The sequence below is a fragment of the Stigmatopora nigra genome, chromosome 4 (genome assembly GCF_051989575.1).
Source record: "Stigmatopora nigra isolate UIUO_SnigA chromosome 4, RoL_Snig_1.1, whole genome shotgun sequence".
Classification (NCBI taxonomy): domain Eukaryota; kingdom Metazoa; phylum Chordata; class Actinopteri; order Syngnathiformes; family Syngnathidae; genus Stigmatopora; species Stigmatopora nigra.
In genome coordinates this window covers 2,350,751-2,369,991 of record NC_135511.1, presented here as the reverse complement: position 1 = coordinate 2,369,991, position 19,241 = coordinate 2,350,751, and the positions used below count along the sequence as shown (strand labels likewise).

Here is a 19,241-nt window from a genome sequence, read left to right as displayed (position 1 = left end):
GTGCACCATGCCTGGCGTCAAGCACGGTGGTGGTAGTATTATGCTGTAGGGCTGTTTTGCTGCTGGAACTGGTGCTTTACAGAGTAAATGGAATAATGAAGAAGGAGGATTACCTTCAAATTCTTCAGGATAACCTAGTCATCAGCCCGATCGAAGATTGGGTCTTGGACGCAGTTGGGTGTTCCAAGAGGACAATGACCCCAAACATACATCAAAAGTAGTAATGGATTTGCTAAATTAGGTTAGAATTAAGGTTTTCGAATGGCCGTGCCAAAGTAATGACTCATAACCCCATTGATAACTTGTCGACAATACTGAGGAAACTCCTCCATGTCAGAAAGCCATCAAATTTAACTGAACTTTACCAATTCTGTCAAGAGGACTGTTCCAAGATTCAACCAGAAGCTTGCCAGAAGCTAGCCGATGGCGCCCAAAAGCGCCTAATTTAAGTGAAAATGGCCAGGGGACATGTTACCAAATATTAGTGCTGTTGTATGTATATTTTTGACCCAGCAGATTTGATCACTTGTTTCTGTTCACCCATAATAAAGTCATAAAAGAACCAAACTTCATGAATGTTTTTTGTGACAAAGACGTATCTGTTTCAATCACTCTATCATAGAAAAATCTGAGTTGTAGAAATAACTGGAAACTCAAGAGAGCCATGCCATTATGTTTCTCACAAGTGGATGTGAAGTTTTGACCACCATTGTATGGTTATTTCTAGCTGTCAAAATTGGGGATTACCGTATTCTCTTGCACATACACTGTATTTGTAACTTAAAAGAGTGATGACTGAATCAAGGGTACAACTTGTATGCGCACAAGACTTACAGCGTTGCTATACTCTTTTTCACCATTAGATAACGGCAAATTAACATTCACGATTTGTTGGTTATTTTCTGTCTTGCAGTAAGAAAACAACTATTACTGGATGAATTACTAAATTGCTTATGATATTGACCCTAATAATGAGCTTTTGTTTGGGGTGATTTTTCTTAAGATTTCCTTTTCAAAGTAACACATTTGTACTCTCTATTAAAACCATGATTATGGAGATGTAAAATTGTGAAACGTGGGGCGGCTTATACGCTAGAAATTGAAAATTCAACGATTTTAAGGCAATTGTAAGGCTGTGGCTGATACGGGGGGCGGCTTATATGCGAGAAAATACGATAATTTGAATATTCAGGACATGTTCCTCCTCTGCCTTCTCAGGAGCCCCGAGGAGTTTTTCAGCCAGGATTTTAGGAATGGTGTGGGCGGGATTTGCCATGATCATCGTGGCGTCATACACGGCCAACCTGGCCGCCTTCCTGGTGCTGGACCGGCCTGAGGAGCGCATCACTGGCATCAACGACCCTAGGGTTAGATGATGCAAAGCCCCCTTTTGTGTGTCCTTTGACCTCTCATCTTTTCCTCACGTCATAGCGGTCGTCACACCTCTGAACCCTCATCCACACAGTCAACATCCTCATTTCTTCATCATCATGCCGTGCCTTACCATTTGGAAGTTCCAAATGTACGTGTTTTCCATTCTACCTGCCTTTTCGCCTAGCTTCCGTATTTGACACTTTTTCTTTGTTTTGGCACTTCATAGCTGCGAAACCCATCAGACAAGTTCATCTACGCAACGGTCAAGCAGAGCTCAGTTGACATTTACTTCCGGCGTCAAGTGGAATTGAGCACCATGTATCGCCACATGGAGAAGCATAACTATGAGAGTGCTGCTGAGGCCATACAGGCTGTTAGAGACAAGTGAGAAATCAATACGTATCATTCATACTTTTTAAACTATATGACCAGGTGTGTATAGCCGAGAAACTCATACTGTTTTAGTGTCATTTCTGTGTTACTTGTTGATTTTAGGCATTTTGGGGTCACTAGTTGTTTAGGATCATTTCCTATTCATTCTATACCCACATTTTATTGGTTTTTGGTGTCTATTCATTTTTTTATGGCATGTACATGTCACATCATTTTAGTGCACTTCTGGGTCACATTTTTTAAATTCTGTGTCATTACTAGGTCCCCTTCTGTTGGTTTTAGAACATTTCAGTGTTGCCTCCTATTCATTTTGGATCAGTTCTTGTTGATTTTAGAGCATTTCTGGGCAATTCCATCTTGGGGTTACTGGTTAATTATGATGCACTTATGGGTTTTGTGTTGATTTCTGGCATTTTTCACCTATTCTATGAGATATCTATCAAGATACACAAATTTTAAGATTGCAATATATTCCAATCCCTTAACAACTCGCAAGGTCAGTTTCTCCAATATCGTTAAGCCATACTTTGTATTCATTTTGGTTAAATTCTTGTTGATTTTTTCGAGCATTTTGAGTAACTTTATATTGGAAGCCACCCAAAAGACATAGTCTGTTCAGAGAACAGATAGAATAAGGCATATGTGCCCTTTGCAGCAAACTCCACGCCTTTATCTGGGACAGCGCCGTTTTAGAGTTCGAGGCATCGCAAAAATGCGACCTAGTGACCACCGGCGAACTTTTCTTCCGCTCTGGATTTGGCATCGGGATGCGGAAGGACAGTCCCTGGAAGCAGAATGTGTCGCTGGCCATCCTCAGGTGAGGCCCCACGCCAGCACCATCGAAAGACTAAATGACTAAAGTGGCGGCTTTCAGTTCACATGAGAATGGCTTTATGGAGGACTTGGACAAGACGTGGGTTCGATACCAGGAGTGTGACTCCAGGAGCAATGCACCAGCCACACTCACCTTCGAGAACATGGCAGGTGGGGATGCGCCGGCGCCATCTCTTCTCCTCCTCCTTTCTCCGCCCTACCTTTATTTTCTTGGTGTCACCAGGTGTTTTCATGCTGGTGGCGGGAGGGATCGTGGCGGGCATCTTTCTCATCTTCATCGAGATTGCCTACAAGCGACATAAGGACGCCCGCAGGAAGCAGATGCAACTGGCTTTCGCCGCCGTCAACGTTTGGAGGAAAAACTTGCAGGTGACTGTGACGCTCATGACAAGGATAACGCTATAGATATAGGATATATATAGAATTAAATGCGAAAGGCACACTGTCCGTCAATCCAAATGGCCATTCTCACTTTTTGGCCCTTTTATTAGATTGGCGTTCCTTAAAATTATGGAGCTAAAAATGGAGCTAATGTATACTTTAAAATTGCTATAAATGACTCCCTTTTCGATAAATTTTGTTTTAAGTGGATTGTTTTTTCATACTAGTGAATGACTCAGTGGCAGCCATTGACGGCACTAAACATTCGATCCTCTGGCCTCAGCTGGTCCATTTTGCCCATCAAAGTGAAATGTATTGTCTTTCGAATTAAGTCATAACTTGCTTGTTTGTAAACCAAGACTTATCTCATCTAAAAAAAAAATCAAAAGCCTTTATTGTCATCATACACAGCTGCTTAAAACAAAATTGGTGGTGCTAGTCCACTAAGTGCGTTTTCACAGTAAAAAAAACCCATAAATAAGTAATATAAAAATATAAAAAGTCACATCCTGGAAAGGGGAATTCTAAAATATTGTGCAATCTAAGATATTGCACATTGTTATTGCACAGAAGTGTCGTGCTAACACAAGTTTAGAGTCCTAATGGCTGTGGGGGAAAAAACTCCCTAAGTCTATTTGTGCTTTGTGAGAACCGTTCCGTCTGCCAGAGGGCAGCAGCTGGAACAGGTAGTGACCAGGGTGAGGTATGAGTCCCTAACAATGTTCCCGGCTCTGCTGAGGTAACGAGGGCTGGCAATGTCATCCAGTGTGGGCAGAGAGCAGCCGATGATCTTCTGCTGCCATGCTTCCAGCGTACCACACTGTAATGCAGTATGCCTGGAGGCTATCCCCTGTGGCTCTATAGAAGGTTACCAGAAGCTTAGTGTCCAAGTTGTTTCTCCTTAGTACCCTCAGGAAATGGAGTTGTTTCTGGGCCTTCTTCACCACTGCTGTGGTGTTGATAGACCAGGAGAGCTTGTCCATGACGTGGACCCCCACCCTCCAATTTGAAGGACTGGACGCTGTATACTCATACTCCATTTATGAGAAGTGGGGCCAGATCTGTGCTGCGTTTGCGAAAGTCCAGGATTATTTCTTTAGTTTTCGTGGTGTTTAGTGTGACATTGTTCACCAAACACCAAAAAGAAAGTTTGTTGACCTCATTTCATGTCCCTGAAGCTTCAGTGTACTTCCAATTTGTCAGTCTCAAAGCGGGCAAAGAAACGGTTCAGTTCCTGTGCTAGTGAGGCATCTGCGTTAGCATACACATTGTTGTCATTGTAATTGGTAATGCGTCGTCGTGACCGGACGATTCACCGGAAGACATCGCGCGGACAGTTCGCCAAATGGACGTTTTGCCGAAACGGGATTCGCACGCTCGCCCCGCCCCCGGATTGTGTGTCTGTTTTTCAACCTCGGTACAAAAAACAACACAATGAGAAACATCTCCACTTTTATTTGTCTAATAAAATAATAAATTTAAACACTTTTTCGGCAAAACTTCCGTTTGGCGAACTGTCCGCCGGCAAAACTTTTTTCGGCGAATTGTCTGAGTACCATGTGTCATATTCATTGCCACCTCTTCTCTGGGTTATTTTCTGTGAAGTGCTCCTCAACCCTATAAGCATGTTTGATGTTAGAATAAACATGGTCTAGTTTTATCTCCTCTAGTGTGACACTTCACGTGCTGGATGAACTTGGGCAGAACAGTCTTTAAAAATTCTATGTGGAAGTCACCGGTGACAATAAAGACTCCAACGGTGTGGTCAAGCTGCTGTTTGTTTACAGTCCCTAGCAAGAGGCTAAGTGCTGGATAACATTAGAATCCGGTGCAATGTAAACAGCCGTTACAATGACAATCCTTAGCTCCCTAGGTAGATAGAAGGGCCTGCACCGAACTGCCATGATCCTACTGTTGCAGCACCAGTCGTTGTGTATGTACACGTTGTATTCTTTCCCTTCGCCGCCTCGTTGTACTCTGAGTGGGCTGAGTATCCACGGAGATCCCGGTGGTCTCGAGATGTCCTCGGGATTGATATATATCCTACTGAGAGTAATTAAATACTGGCCATGTAGAAAATGTTTGCCTCGCAGTTGTTCGTAAATAACGATAAGACTAAGAAAACTAAACACTAAACTGGAGAGCAAAGAGCCGCTACACCCGTGTGCCGCCATCTTGGATCTCTCATCTCATTATCCGACCCTAGTGAGGGATAGGATAAAGTGGCTCAGAAAATGAATGAATGATACAGAATTTTTTAACCAAGCCTAATTTTTAAAAAATCTAAAGAGAGCTTGAGTCATAGATCAACCAAACCATTTAACAATTAATCAAAACTTTAAGAGCACATTAAGAATAATTTAAAGGAGAAATTTACCCTAAATTCACAGCAGTAGGAATCACCTGAGAAATCTTACATGCATACGTACAATGGCATATGTAGAATCTATATAAATAACTGAATAATTAGGGCATTAACATGCATATTGTTTTTCTTGCGCAGCCATACCCAACTGACATCACTGGCCAGATCAACCTATCGGATCCCTCCGTCAGTACTGTGGTGTGAACGCCAGTGCCACGCCCATCACAAGCCCAAGCTTTCTTTGTTTTTTTCTTTTTTCCATATGGGTTTTTTTTTTATCAGGTGGGCAGAGCCAGTTGAGTAGGAAGCAGCTTTCTTTCACAAAAAAACATTATTCTCTGGAAGTTCAAATCTCAAGATTGAAAGCCACAAAATTCCCGCATACACTTTTAATAAGCTTTCTGTTCTTTCTTTTTACTTTTTCTTCAGTTTGGACCAGATCCTTCCTGTTATTTATATGGCACTCTGTGTTCCATTTGGGACACTTTCTTGTAAAATTTGGGGGATTTGTTCATTTTTGGGTACTTCCTGTCCATTTTTGCATCACTTCTTATGCCTATGCACTGTTCATTGTGGGGTACTTATTTAGTTACCTGTTTTTTGGGGGGGTTGGAGTCATTTCGCATTCCATTTTGTGTTGCTTACTGAAAATGAAAATCAGACATAGGCATTGTCGTCATCATTGACTTGACAAAAAGCCTAGTAGTCATCATACCCTCAGCAGCGTATGACAAAATTGTATAGTGCTTCTCCACAAGTTCGTCTTCCCAGGCCAGACACATTTATGACATTTATTTATGACATATTCATACTTGTTAGCTCTCCGCCTTGAGCGCCATTTTCCGGCGACTACAAGTTGCCTCACCGATGCCAACAAGAATAAGATGGATCACTTACCTCTCAGTCTTTATACTTACCCTCCCTCAGTCATCCTGTGGAAGGCAGATCTGCACCAAACGACTTTCCTGTTACTTCAATTCGACTTGACTTAATTTCATAGTAGGGATATGTGTAGTCGTCACGTCACGTGTTGCTGTAGGTTCAGAGACCTGATGGCTGTTGGGAAGAAGCTGTCCTTGAGCCTGTTTGTCCGTGCTTTGTAGGACCTGTAGCGTCTGCCAGATGGAGGCAGCTGGAACAGGCCGTGTCCAGGGTGGTATGGGTCTCCCACAATGGACCCGGCTCTTCTGAGGTATCGGGGGTTGGCAATGTCTTCTAGTGATGGCAGAGAGCAGCCGACGATCTTCTGGGCAGTGTTTATCACCCTCTGTATGGCTTTTTTGTCTGCTGCCGTGCTTCCGGTATACCACACTGTGATGCCGTAAGTCTGGATGCTCTCCACAGTGGCTCTGTAGAAGGTTACTGGCTGTTTTGTTACACTTCCTCTTTCGCTTTAAGTCACTTCCTATTAATGTAGGGGGCCTTCTTGTTCCTTTTTTGGTACTGTATTTACTCGCGTATACGCCGCCCCGTAAAATTGCCATAAAATCGTTGAATTTTACAATTTCTCATGTATAAGCCGCCCCATGATTCACAATTTTCACATCCATATTCATGGTTTTAATAGGGAGTACAAATGTGTTACTTTGAAGGGAAATATTAAGAAAAAATGTCACACTTGGTATTTCTGAGATACTATATGAATGAAAAGCACATTATTGGGGTCAATATCATAAGAAATTAATTCATCCAGTAATGGTTGTTTTTTGACTGCACAACAGAAAATAACCAACAACTAGTACGTATTTCTTTGCCGACTTCTACTGGTGAAAAAGTGTGTAGCAAGTCTTGTGCACATTTTTGCCGTACCCTTGATTCAGTCATCTTTCTTTTGTTACAAATACGGCTTCTATTCGAGAAAATACGATACTTACTCTTTGCTTTAGGGGGCCTTCTTCCTTTTGGGGTATGTACTCTTCGCTTTTTGGGGCCTTTTTGTTGGGCTACTATTCGCTTTAAGGGACTCTCCTCACATTCATATTAATTTTTGGGTCACTTCTTGTACAATTACTCATTAATTTTGGGAACGTATTCATGTTTGCTACACGTTGGAGGTATTTTTTCATATCCGTCACTTGTTAATTATTGGTTCTCTTCCTGCTCATTTTTTGTATCACTTTCTACTTTGAGAAGAGTACTGTGGGGCTGTTTTTTCCCCTTCCTCCTTAATGTTAAGTCACGTTCTATAAATTTATGGCCACTTCTTGTTCAATTTACTCCTGGCTTTAGGGGACCAGCTAATTTTAAGGACACTCTTGGTGATTTAGTTTTGTGTTGATATGAAACAGGGAGTGATCTCTGCCGGTTGTTTGTGAAATTTTATACGCATTCACTGAACCATATAGCAAAGACCGTTAGTTATCTTCAACATGTTAGCTTGAGTAGATTTCAAAATCTGTCAATCAACACATGTTAGTTGCAGAGGCTCTGCCCCCTGACGCTCCCACGGCATGCTGAAATTAATAATGCCATCACACCTGTGCTTTAATTTCATTTTGTCTTCCTCCTCCAGCCAATCAACATGAAGCACATTATGTGGGCATTTGTTGCTTTTCCTTGCCCGCCAGATTTGAGTATTGAGCAATTTGTTAGAGTGTTTAACTCATTGACCTGCGACACCCTGTACAAACTTTACCACTCATTAGCTGACGACTTGACATTGGCTAACGCTCATTGATGCTAATCCATCTGGTGAATTGGCTAACATGAGAGCAAATGTTTCGTCTGTACCAATGATGTTGTCAAATGTTTTCAAGTGTTTAAACTTAGTGTGTAATTTGTGAATTTTATATCAATCTTAGATATGATATGGCCGAGTGCCATATTTTCCAGACTATAAATTGCCCAGGGGTATAAGATACAAAATACTCAGTGAAATGCGTCCTACAAGAAACAAGTAACATCAGACCACAAGTCGAATATTTGGAGGAAGGAAAATGTCACCTATTTATCGCCAACCAGCTCAAACAGTCTTACTACAGCAACCAATGAGCAGTTCAAATCAATAGTTCCCTAAACCACAGCTGCTGGTTTTTGCAAGCTACTATGTTGTAACAATTTAGCTCAATAATGCCCAACTAGTCAGTTTGGTTAAACTTCTGTAGTATGCATACAGGCCTTTACGCACGCTTTTGGCAAATAATTAACTTCCTGACATAACCAGTAGCTTTGTTTAGCTATAGTGGCTTTACATCCTCCGCATTATGGGCCAGACACACAGTCAACACTGCTCCGGTTCAATTCATTTTCTCTAAGAGGACTGCAATCACCTCCCTCTTGCGGTGAAGCGACTGGCGACCAATACTTCATGCGGGTTTGCAGGTGCACATGCACTCGCTAGCCTGCGACATGAATAAAACATTTAGACCAAATTTAGAATGGATGGATGGAACGCCATGAATCACACTAGAATAAGTTGCAGTCTTACCCAAATTCTGAAAGAATTGTGCAATGTATAGTCTCCGAAATATGGTAAATAGCAACTCTTTTCAATTTTGGCTCCCAAATGTTGTTTTAAATGATTATCTAGCATCTCATTTAGTCGCGGTTTGAACCAGCAGTTCCTATATATTACGTCGATCGTGGGCTACAAGTTGATCTGGGTAATGTATTGTAGTAAAATTTTATATGGGACCTGAGCTACTGTGCGTCCAGGCACGATTACTACATGCCCACACTATTTTGAATCATGCGGTGTTTCAAAGAATATCAGCATACATAACTTCTCCGTCTTTTGCCCAAAGTTAGCTGGTATAGGCAACAGTACCCACAAACCCTGTCAAGAATAAGCTTTGTTGAAAATGAGTGAACAAATGAGTTAACACTTCCCAGCTCAGAGGCACACACTAATGTAGCAACTGGTGAGCCTCTAGTTAAGTGATGTCATTGATATTGACGTGAGCAAAATGTTCACAGTAACACGCTAAGATTTTTTGATGTCATTTGTGGTAAAGGAGGTGGAGCCAACATAAAAGCCTGCCCTTTTTTCTATGTCCTCTTGTAAAATGCAAACTGACTCTGAACAATCATGTTGTTGTCAAAATAAGCTTGATCACTTGCCCTAGAAATCATGTTTATATCAAAACAAAATGTAAGCACTGTCATTATTAAAGTTATTGTAAGCAATGTTTGTGTCCAAATAAAACTCAATGAAAGTAAACTGTGTTGGTGTCCAAATACAGTCAAACCTCTACTTATGAACTCTTCTAGGTACTGAAGAATCTGACATATTTTACTCACTCTTTTTAGTATAGCTGTTTCATTTTGATATCACATTTTACTCATTCTTTTTAGTATGGCTGTTTCATTTTGATATCACATTTTACTCATTCTTTTTGTGGCGGTCTTGTTTTAGTATCGCCACTGAAGAGTTGGGCTCCTGTTCTCAATTCAATTACAATATGAACAGAAGGATGGGTCCGAGACTCCTCGACTACAATGTTAACAAAAGGCTCTTCCTGAGATTCTTGTTTCAAGGAGGGATTCACACTGATAAGAGACCAGATGGAGGACTTCAAAGGGCAGAGGAACAAAGAGCAGGGCAGAGGGTCGGGACTTTATAGGACCAGCGGAGACAGAGGTCTGGATGATGTGGATTCAAGGCTGGAAGATGTGGAGCCCAGAGAAACCCCCCCTCACAGCAGCCCTGGACCAGCCCACATCTCATTATTAATCAGCGAATGAATATGCATTTTTGTTGGACTATAACTGGGCAAACGCGGGTTTGGACAATGTCTTTTCCATCCTCCGCTTTGGGACATCAACACTCAGCGGGCTTATTCTATGGGAGGGAGACCCGGAGCTCTGTATGAATCAATTTGAATGGAATAAATCATCTGTGGATAAACTCGCTCAACCCTGGTTTGTCTCCTCCGATGCTGAACACGCTCCATTGTTAGACTGGAGACTACAGAGTTAAGGAATTGGAGTCAGGTGAAATAGTTTAGTCTAACAGTATGAAATTTTCAGGTTACAAATTTTATTAAATGCAAGTGAGTGACTCGAAATACAAAAATGATCCACGTTATGAAATCCCCCAAAAAGCAAATGCATTTCCTTATCCGTTATTGTATTTTGAAAATGTCGCATATGAATTGATTTTCACTTTAAGAGCATCGCTTCCCTCTACTGTGCTCTCATTTCATCGCTCTCATTCTCATATACAGTGGTACCTTGAGGTACGAGCTTAATGCGTTCCGGAGCTGAGCGCATATGTTGATTGATTTTTTGCACCGGTGAATCGTGATATAACAAACTAATTTAAATGAACTTGGATTACGATGTAGACACACTAAAAAATAAGTTTAATATAACTTTACACTAAACTTAATTCTAATTTAGTTTTACATTTTTATACCTTTTTCTGGCCGGGGTGCTGTTAGCCCCGCCTCCACCCTCACGTTCACTATTGATGGTTTGCTGTCGTATTCCCTTCAAAATATTCCGAAAATGATTCACACAAATGTCCTCACAATAGGTTAACTCACGACCTTTTGCCAACGAGTAGTCTTGAATTAGCAATCACTTCGCCAACGGGAGCTAACAGGCTGGGGGTGGGGGGCAGATTTAATGCAACGCTTCCCCCAGTGCTTGCAGAGACATTACAAAGAGGGAGTTGCGACCAGAGGTATTACACAAGGAGTTGCGGGGGAGAGAGCCAGTGCCCCTGATGTTATTATGAGCAGCCAACGACAGGTAATATATACTCCTTGTATTAGTGATCGCTGCGACATTCGCGCTGAGTGAAGGAAAAAAAAAACTGAAAAATGCAACGTTCCGCCTAGTGTTCGTATATGTGCTATACACGAAAGAGATGCAGCAAAAAAGACAGTGCGCTACAATAATAAACAGAGTCTCATGTCTTGGCCCCCTGGCTTTCTCAGATCTTGAAATTTTCCTTGTATCTAGAGATAATTATTTGCTCAAAATCTTTACTCGTATCTCAAATTGCTCGTATGTCGAGGTACTGCTGTACTTGGATTTACGATACCTTAGACTAAACTTAATTCTATTTTTTATACCTTTCTTCTGGAACAATATGTTTTTTTCTGTATCTGCATTACCCCCATTTTTGCTACTGTCACAATGAAATTTCCCAAATACGGGATGAATAAAGTTATCCAATCCAATCCAAAAGCACTCAATTCGATTCCCTTGGCTGTTTCCCAACAACCACTATCCATGTTTCAAAATTATAAATGCTCCCCTTATTAATGATTACAAGTGCCCTTATTAAGCGATAGAAAACCGTACCAATGCACCGCGGTACATATTTTACCACACATGCACATACACTCAAAGTCTAAATGAAGTACAAAGTGGACGGCTTTCGGCCCTGGTAGAACGAGCATCTGCCGCCACCTGGTATTACATCTCCCATAATAATGCCCTAGAGCAGTGGTCTCAAACCGGTTCCACATATGGCCGCAGTGGGTCCTGGTTTTTGTTCCAACCGATCCAGTGCCGACATTTTAACCCATCAGGTGTCTTTAAAATAAGTAGCACCTGACTCTAATTAACTGATTGCACTTGCAAAAAGTATTCTTGTTGAGTTGGAATGAAAACCTGCACCCACTGCGGCCCTTTGGGAACCGGTTTGAGACCACTGCCCTAGAGAGAACTATTTCCGCGGTGCAGGGCGCACTTTCATATGCTTTATTTATTTTAAGACATTAATAAATCATTCTTTAGATTTTTTTCATTTAAAATTGGGACACAGACTAATTAAGATTTAGTTGGTAGCTCTGTGAGGACCGTGGAACAAATTAGAGAATTTACGTATAAAGTACACCTCTGCATACAAAATGTTCAAGTTACGAAAGAAAATTATATATATATATATATATATATATATATATATATATATATATATATATATATATATATATATATATATATATATATATATATATATATATATATATATATATATATATATATATATATATATATATATATATATACATATACATATACATAGAAATATATTAACAACCCGTTATAACCCAAAACAATGTACTTGTTGCATAAACGGTCATAACTTGTGACTATTGTAACTTGTGTTACCTTTTGTTTTCCAACTAGAGAAGTCCTTAGCTAGTTAGCAGGCCAAACAAAGAAATCTCAATAACATAGCTTAGCTTCATTGCTACGACCGTCATACACACACACATCACCATGCTAACGCTAATGGCGGCCGAGGGTACGTTGCTAATGCTATTTCATGTGTTCTACTCGAGGCTCGTGAAATCTCAATAGCATAGCTTCCTTTGCTACGACCATCATATACTGCACACTCATGCTAACGCTAATGGCGGCCGAAGGTAGATTGCTAAAGGCTATAAATGCCCTTCACCCGAGACTCGCACATTCACGCCCACACATAAAAAGTAAACAAACCTTACTAAACATTATGTTCTTTCTCACATGCTAACTATTGTCTCTTGCAAACCCCACACTCAATCGGTCTCTACAACAAAACAACATACCTTTAAAACACAGGGGGAAATAACCAGACACGTCAGTTGTTGTTATCTTCAAGCCAACTTTTACTGAAATACCTGAAGATCCCCTCACGTGTCAGCTACGTGAGTCCAGACATAAAAAATCGAATACCGATCCATACCCTTGCTATTTGGCTGGAGGCATCAATAATCGAAGAATGATAAACATCCATCCCAAAACTAGTTTTACATCACACATGCACTCATTTATAACTTAACTCACTTTACCCTGTCACACTCTCCCCCACAAAAACAAAAGTCGTCCCGACATCGGTATACTCCCAAATATCTCCACTTTTGTGAGCCGATGCTCATTAAACTCCAGGTGGCAAGGGCCACAGTTCAAATATAATCCACAACTCGTACGGTCCACGTATACTGGATGGGAACTGTAATCACAGTCCGTAACAGTCCATGCCCGCATCATACATGACACCCTTGTAGGCTCAAGCTTGTTGGACTCCATACATAAAGGGTGGCTGCAGGTAATATGGATGCAGGTGTACTAACCAAAGGGCCACTCCTGGTGCAGTGTAAACAGGTAGCCACTGATGCGGTGACTGGGTACTATAACAGGTGGGGACACCAACCTGGTCATAGGTCGTGGTGGATGTCTATCCCTTCTTGGCCTTTCGTCAGTCAGCGCCTCAGGTTCTGTCACGGCGGTTGGCGGGGAGGTCTCTGATAACTGATCATCACTCGGATTTTCAAGAGGAGGATTTGCTCCCTCACCAGGCAGGTCCTCCAGCTGATGGTCATCTTCTACTTGTACTGGTCCCGAAGCAGAGCCCCTCACTTCATGTGTCTGGTCCGCTGGCAGTGGCCTGTGCTCCATCTCTCGGGTACCTCTCTCATTTAGCCCCTGGCGGAGCTCATAGTGGAAGTCATATTCGTCATCGCTGTCTTTGTCTGACTCCTGATGAGATACCGGCTGCTGTTTCTTTCTCGGCATACTTGTGCCAATTTTCCCTTCTTCTGGTGTTATCTCAACGAGTAAATGGTCACAGGACATCAGTAGATTTCTGTGCAGAACTCTGGAACGCCCTTTACCTCTTTCTGGCTTAACTTCATAAATTGGTAGGTCAGATCCCATTCGCCTCACCACTGTGTGAACTGTATCTTCCCAGAAGTCACAGAGTTTTCCAGGTCCTCCTCTTGGTGTCAGGTTTTTTATCAGGACGCGCTCTCCTGGTTGTAGCACAGAACTCCTCACTTTAGTGTCATAGTGCTTTTTACCCTTTTCTGCAGCTTTCCGTGCGCTCTCGGTGGCAAAGGTGTACGCCTCCTCCATCCCTCGTCTCCATTTTTCCACATAGTCCTGCTGTCCATCTGCATCAGAGTTGTTGCACAGTCCAAAGAGCATGTCCACTGGAAGCCTCGGCGAACAGAAGGTAAAATGGTGAATAACCTGTCACATCACAACGGGTACAGTTGTAAGCATGCACAATTTTGTTCAAAGGCTCCTTCCAATTCGATTTCTGTGTCTAAGTCAGTGTTCTGCGCATCTGTAGTAATGTTCTGTTCATTCATTCCACTTGACCATTACCCATCGCGTGATACGGTGTTGTCCTTGATCCAGCCATACCACTGAGTCTCTTCAACTGGGTGAACAACTGGTTTTCAAATTTTCCTCCCTGATCATGGTGGATACGTAAGGGGAACCCAAACTTCAGAGCAAAGTCATTGAAGATAAGGTTTGCAGCAGCTTTTCCTGACTTGTTGGTGGTAGCATATGCTTGGACAAAACGTGTAAATTGGTCGACTACGACGAGGATATGTTCATATCCACCTTTACATCTATCAAGATGAAGAAAGTCAATGCAGACCAGCTCAAAGGGGTGTGTTGTCACAATAATTGTCAATGGTGCTCTCTGTTCCTGGCATGGTTTCTTTTGTTTTAGACAATGGCAGATTTTAGTCACATAATGTTCAATATCAGACTGCATATAAGGCCAGAAGAAACGATCACGCACAAGGGATACTGTGCGGTCGACGCCCTGGTGCCCCATGTTATTATGCAACTCTTGCATTACTGTTCCTCGATATTGTTCTGGCAGGACTAACTGGTTATGGGTCGTTGTGGTTCTGTACAGAATCCCGTCACTGTCTATTATCAGTTTCTCCCACTGCCTGAGCAAGCATTTTGTCTTTGGGCTGAGTGACTTCAACTCCTCAGCTGATGGCTTACCACCTGAAACTAAATGAAATGTTGTCTCCACCCACCCAATAAAAGGCATCTCAATCCCGTTTGCTGCAATCAATGTCAGATCTGCAGATATTTCTAATATTTCTGACACATTTCTCAGTCTCACGCCAGGTAAATATTCATCTTTCCACCTTTCGTCAATAATTGAAACTTGTAAACCTGTGTCCCATAATGCTTGTAGTTGGTGACCCTTTATGTAACACTGAACTAGACATTGCCTTCCAACTAGAGAGGTAATTTTATGTTGATGACCTATTATTGCTGGGGGTGATCGGTAGGGCGTGCCTTGATCTCTGCGAGGAAGTTCCCCCCAGTTACTATGTATAAATCGTTGGAACGTTTCTCTCTTCATGGTTGACCCTAGTCCCGCAGGGGCAATCATTAGTCGTTTAAAGGGGCTTCTCTTTGTGGCCTGACAACTCGGTTTTTACAGCCAGCTTGGAAATGTTCTCCACTTCCACACCGATAACAATGTGTGCACTGGACATCTCGCCCTTCCTGCTGGCAGACAAAACACCTCCTCGGGACATAGGCAGGGCGGCCTGTGTTCCAGTGAGGTGCTGCGGGCTGGCTGTAATAATTTCGTCGAACCGTAGGTGGCTGGGGGTCCATCACTGGTCTCCTGACAGAGGGCTGATGCTGGAACCTAGTCTGTTGTAACGTCTCTTTAAGCTGAGCGATCTCGGCACCGAGACCTTTAAGAGATGCGACACTGGTCTTCAGTTCGGCAAGCTCCGCTTACTTCCGGAGGACATTTTAGATCTTTCTTCGGCAGGCCGATTAGTAGGTCGCAGGTCTTCTGACTGCACCTGGTTCACTTGTCTCGCTGCCTGTGGGGTGCTAAACTTCTTTTTATTTTTCCTTTCTTCTTCATTAGCGCATGCTATATTTAACCTGTCCAATAACAGTTCATCGGACGTTTTACAGTCCAATAAGAGAGGCTGCAAAACTATCCGTATATATAGCTCTGAAGCCCAGTGAGTATTGTGTGTAAACACATACGCTGTACTAGGCTTGGGTCGTACTGAAGTCCCGATTCTGCCTCACGTGATGCAAACAATACTTTCTGTCCAAGGCCCAAGACTCGCATAAAAAAAACTTTGCAGGGTCTCCCTACTCTGCTGTGCTTCCGAAGTTAGCTGCTTGTAAAGGTCGGTAGCACTCCTCTCCTGAAAATGAGCACGGAGGATGGATGCACTTGAGTGTGGGCAGAGTAAGATTAGATTTTTCTTCAAAATAGTTTCTTAATTGTAGACCTGGGGAGATAGCTCTGATCACTGCGTCGACAATTTCCACGTCCTGGTAACCCCTACTCGTTCCCTTTTTAATTTGGTGAACCAGACTGGAGAACGTCAGCTTGTGCTTCTGGCCTGGTTTATCTATTTGACCCGCAATCTTGAAATCTTTCTGCTAGTATGGGCTTGGCGGGTGCTGGGGAGACACGTCCCTTTGAAGGTCCGCCGCGGCGGGTAGCTGGGGCAAAGATCCTGGCTTGCCATTTTCAGCCCTTTTGTCTTCATGCCTCATCTCATATATTTTCTCTTTCAATTTCAACAACTCGGACATACCTTTATCCTCTTCGTCTTCGAGTTCTTCCCTTTCCAGGTGCGTCACAATGTGAGCCAACAATGCCATATGTGATGTGCGTTTCACACTCCTTATGTTAAGAAAATCACATATTTTTAACAGGTCATTAACTGTCAGGTCCTCCAACATTCCTTCCACCTCTAGGTATAACTGCTCCAGTTCCATTTCCATTTCCTCAATGGTGTAGGAGTACGGTTTACTGTGCAAAAGTGAACTCTGAACTGGCACGTCTTTACCGTCTCTCTAATGATCTCTGCTGGGCCTCAGATGACGAGTACTCTGCCAACTTCAAGTTCCTCTTAACAGCAACACCTGTCCTCACTGTCTTCTTCCTGGTTTGTAGTGTAGATTTAGCTGGCTCGGAATTCAGTGAGCAGGTTGTGAACACTGGTCATCTAAGCAGCAATCCCAGAGGTGCCTCCAAATGTTGTACCCCTGAATTCGACAATTTCTTTGCCTTTAAAACACAGGGGGAAATAACCAGACAGGTCAGTTGTTGTTATCTTCAAGCCAACTTTTACTGAAATTATAAATCAATTCACACAAAACATAATATACAATAACACCAATTTATATGTATATATATACGGGTGTTATTGTATATTATGTTTTGTGTGAATTGATTTACAATTTCAGTAAAAGTTGGCTTGAAGATAACAACAACAATTGACCTGTCTGGTTATTTCCCCATGTGTTTTAAAGGTATGTTGTTTTGTTGTAGAGACCGATTGAGTGTGGGGTTTGCAAGAGACAATAGTTAGCATGTGAGAAAGAACATAATGTTTAGTAAGGTTTGTTTACTTTTTATGTGTGGGCGTGAATGTGCGAGTCTCGGTAAAGGTCGGTAGTACATGCGGCATTGTGGATACAAGATCGAAATAGAACAAACGCAAATATCACCATGAGAGTAATGACAGGATTCTTCAGGCCAGAGTTGAAATATCTCGTGCCTTCCTCGACAACCAAAGCTAACGAGAAATAATAATACGAACAAAATTCATGATCAGTGTGAGTAAAAGCCTTATAGGCTGGCAAGAATATACATTTTGAGTACATAACAGCACACACTTAAGCATGAGAAAAAGAACAATAATAGGAAGAAAGACTCAAGCCCCAGTTGTGATAACAAATAAAATACACATTACACAATTACACATGCACATCAAATCACAGCACACAAGTTTGAATTTACATTACCAATTGAGCGAACTGAATTGAGTTATGTCTTGCTCTTAGCTTTTTTTTTTTGCTTTTAACACCCCAAATTTTGTGTCTTCATTACTATCCTAACCCCCCACTGACGAGTCATTACCCTATCGTGGTGGTGGGGTTTGTGTGGCCCATTTCAGATATAATATTTAGTTTTTTTTAAATAAATGGATTAAAAGAACTGGATCAAAAGCCCTAACTATTCCATTTTTATATATCTAAAGCAATGTTTATTTGAGTTTTTTTTCTTAGTAAAGGGAAATCTCTTTTAATCATTATGTTCCATATTAAAGTGGAAAACTAAATATTTTTATATATTTTTAGCTTTTACAAAATGATTTTTGAACTAAAAACACAGAAAAAATCATTTTAAAATTACAATTAATGATTTAAAAGGGGAAAAACCAGGAAATATAATATACATCTATAATCTTCATTTTAATTGGATCCTAAAACAGAAAGTTGGCACTCATGATTTACATTCTCGGGCCACGCAAAATTATGTGATGGGCCAGATTTGCCCCTGGGCCGCCACTTTGACACCTGTGTCATTGGAGGTTAATAAATCTTATATATATCCCGTTTGGAACTCCGGGCAAAAGTGACGTTCCCGTGCGTGACGGTTGTATGCGCTGCCACTCGGCGTCCGGTTTCCATGGAGACGACAATCACGACAGCGTCCGTGACGTCCGCCTAGCCAAATTCCTGCTGCTCTGTCTGTTTTGGGCCATCATGTCGGACACTCGTGTGGTTCCGAGAGGAAAAGTTTACCAGCAACTTTTTGACGACCAGGTGCGTCCGGCATGTCATGCGCTGATATGTTTAGGAAGATTATTTTCGATTAGATTGCATCAACATTTTCTAATTCTTATCGTTAGCACGTGCTAAAGATGTGGAAGACTCAACCGCGGCGTGTCATGGGAAATTCACATTTTTATAAAATTGAAAAAGATTAAAATTGAAATATGCCGTACACTAAATTATGAATTGTACTATTAAAAGATTTAAATCGTAATATTGTGAGATTAAAGGCATTTTGTTTTGTTATGTAATGTTAAAGGGAGGTTGTTTGAATTCACGCCTCAAACTGTTGTCGGAATTGTGTGAAAACAAAACGTCTCTTCACATAATGTTACGAGATTATAGTCGTTTTCTTGTTTTTACGTTACATGCACCAAAAGTTTTTTGGTTTCAAGGTTATCAATGATTGGTGATGTAAAGACCATTGCTTTTCGGGTAATATTAGAATTAGGAGATTTAAGCAGCGGCGGTCCGTGCATTTTGTCGTAGCGCCTTCAACTAATCAATCCAACCCTCAAAAACCATTTTATGGCTACTGCAGCTACAGCTGCAACACATACAAAAATCATCAATAATAACCTCATACAAT

The 19,241-nt window shown here is 41.7% G+C and overlaps 2 protein-coding genes across 7 annotated transcripts in view; both read left to right on the top strand.

Annotated features, from left to right (window-relative positions):
- Window positions 1-9,506, top strand: part of LOC144194955 (glutamate receptor ionotropic, NMDA 1-like) — a 43,988-nt gene extending 34,482 nt beyond the window's left edge. For all 3 annotated transcript variants that reach the window (XM_077714211.1, XM_077714214.1, XM_077714212.1), the window contains 6 exons: window positions 1,219-1,367; window positions 1,601-1,758; window positions 2,423-2,584; window positions 2,642-2,751; window positions 2,825-2,970; window positions 5,486-9,506. In XM_077714211.1, the coding sequence (XP_077570337.1) occupies window positions 1,219-1,367; window positions 1,601-1,758; window positions 2,423-2,584; window positions 2,642-2,751; window positions 2,825-2,970; window positions 5,486-5,551 (791 nt within the window). In that variant the 3' untranslated portion in view covers window positions 5,552-9,506. The remainder of the gene's footprint in view (window positions 1-1,218; window positions 1,368-1,600; window positions 1,759-2,422; window positions 2,585-2,641; window positions 2,752-2,824; window positions 2,971-5,485) is intronic.
- A 1,249-nt stretch (window positions 9,507-10,755) lies between these two features.
- The window catches only part of ccdc180 (coiled-coil domain containing 180), a 55,502-nt gene continuing 47,016 nt past the window's right edge, over window positions 10,756-19,241 (top strand). For 3 of the 4 annotated variants that reach the window (XM_077714573.1, XM_077714572.1, XM_077714570.1), the window contains exon 1: window positions 18,479-18,643. In XM_077714573.1, the coding sequence (XP_077570699.1) occupies window positions 18,479-18,643 (165 nt within the window). Of the gene's footprint in view, window positions 11,042-18,478; window positions 18,644-19,241 lie in introns of those variants that run through there. The other variant, XM_077714571.1, reaches the window with a different exon arrangement.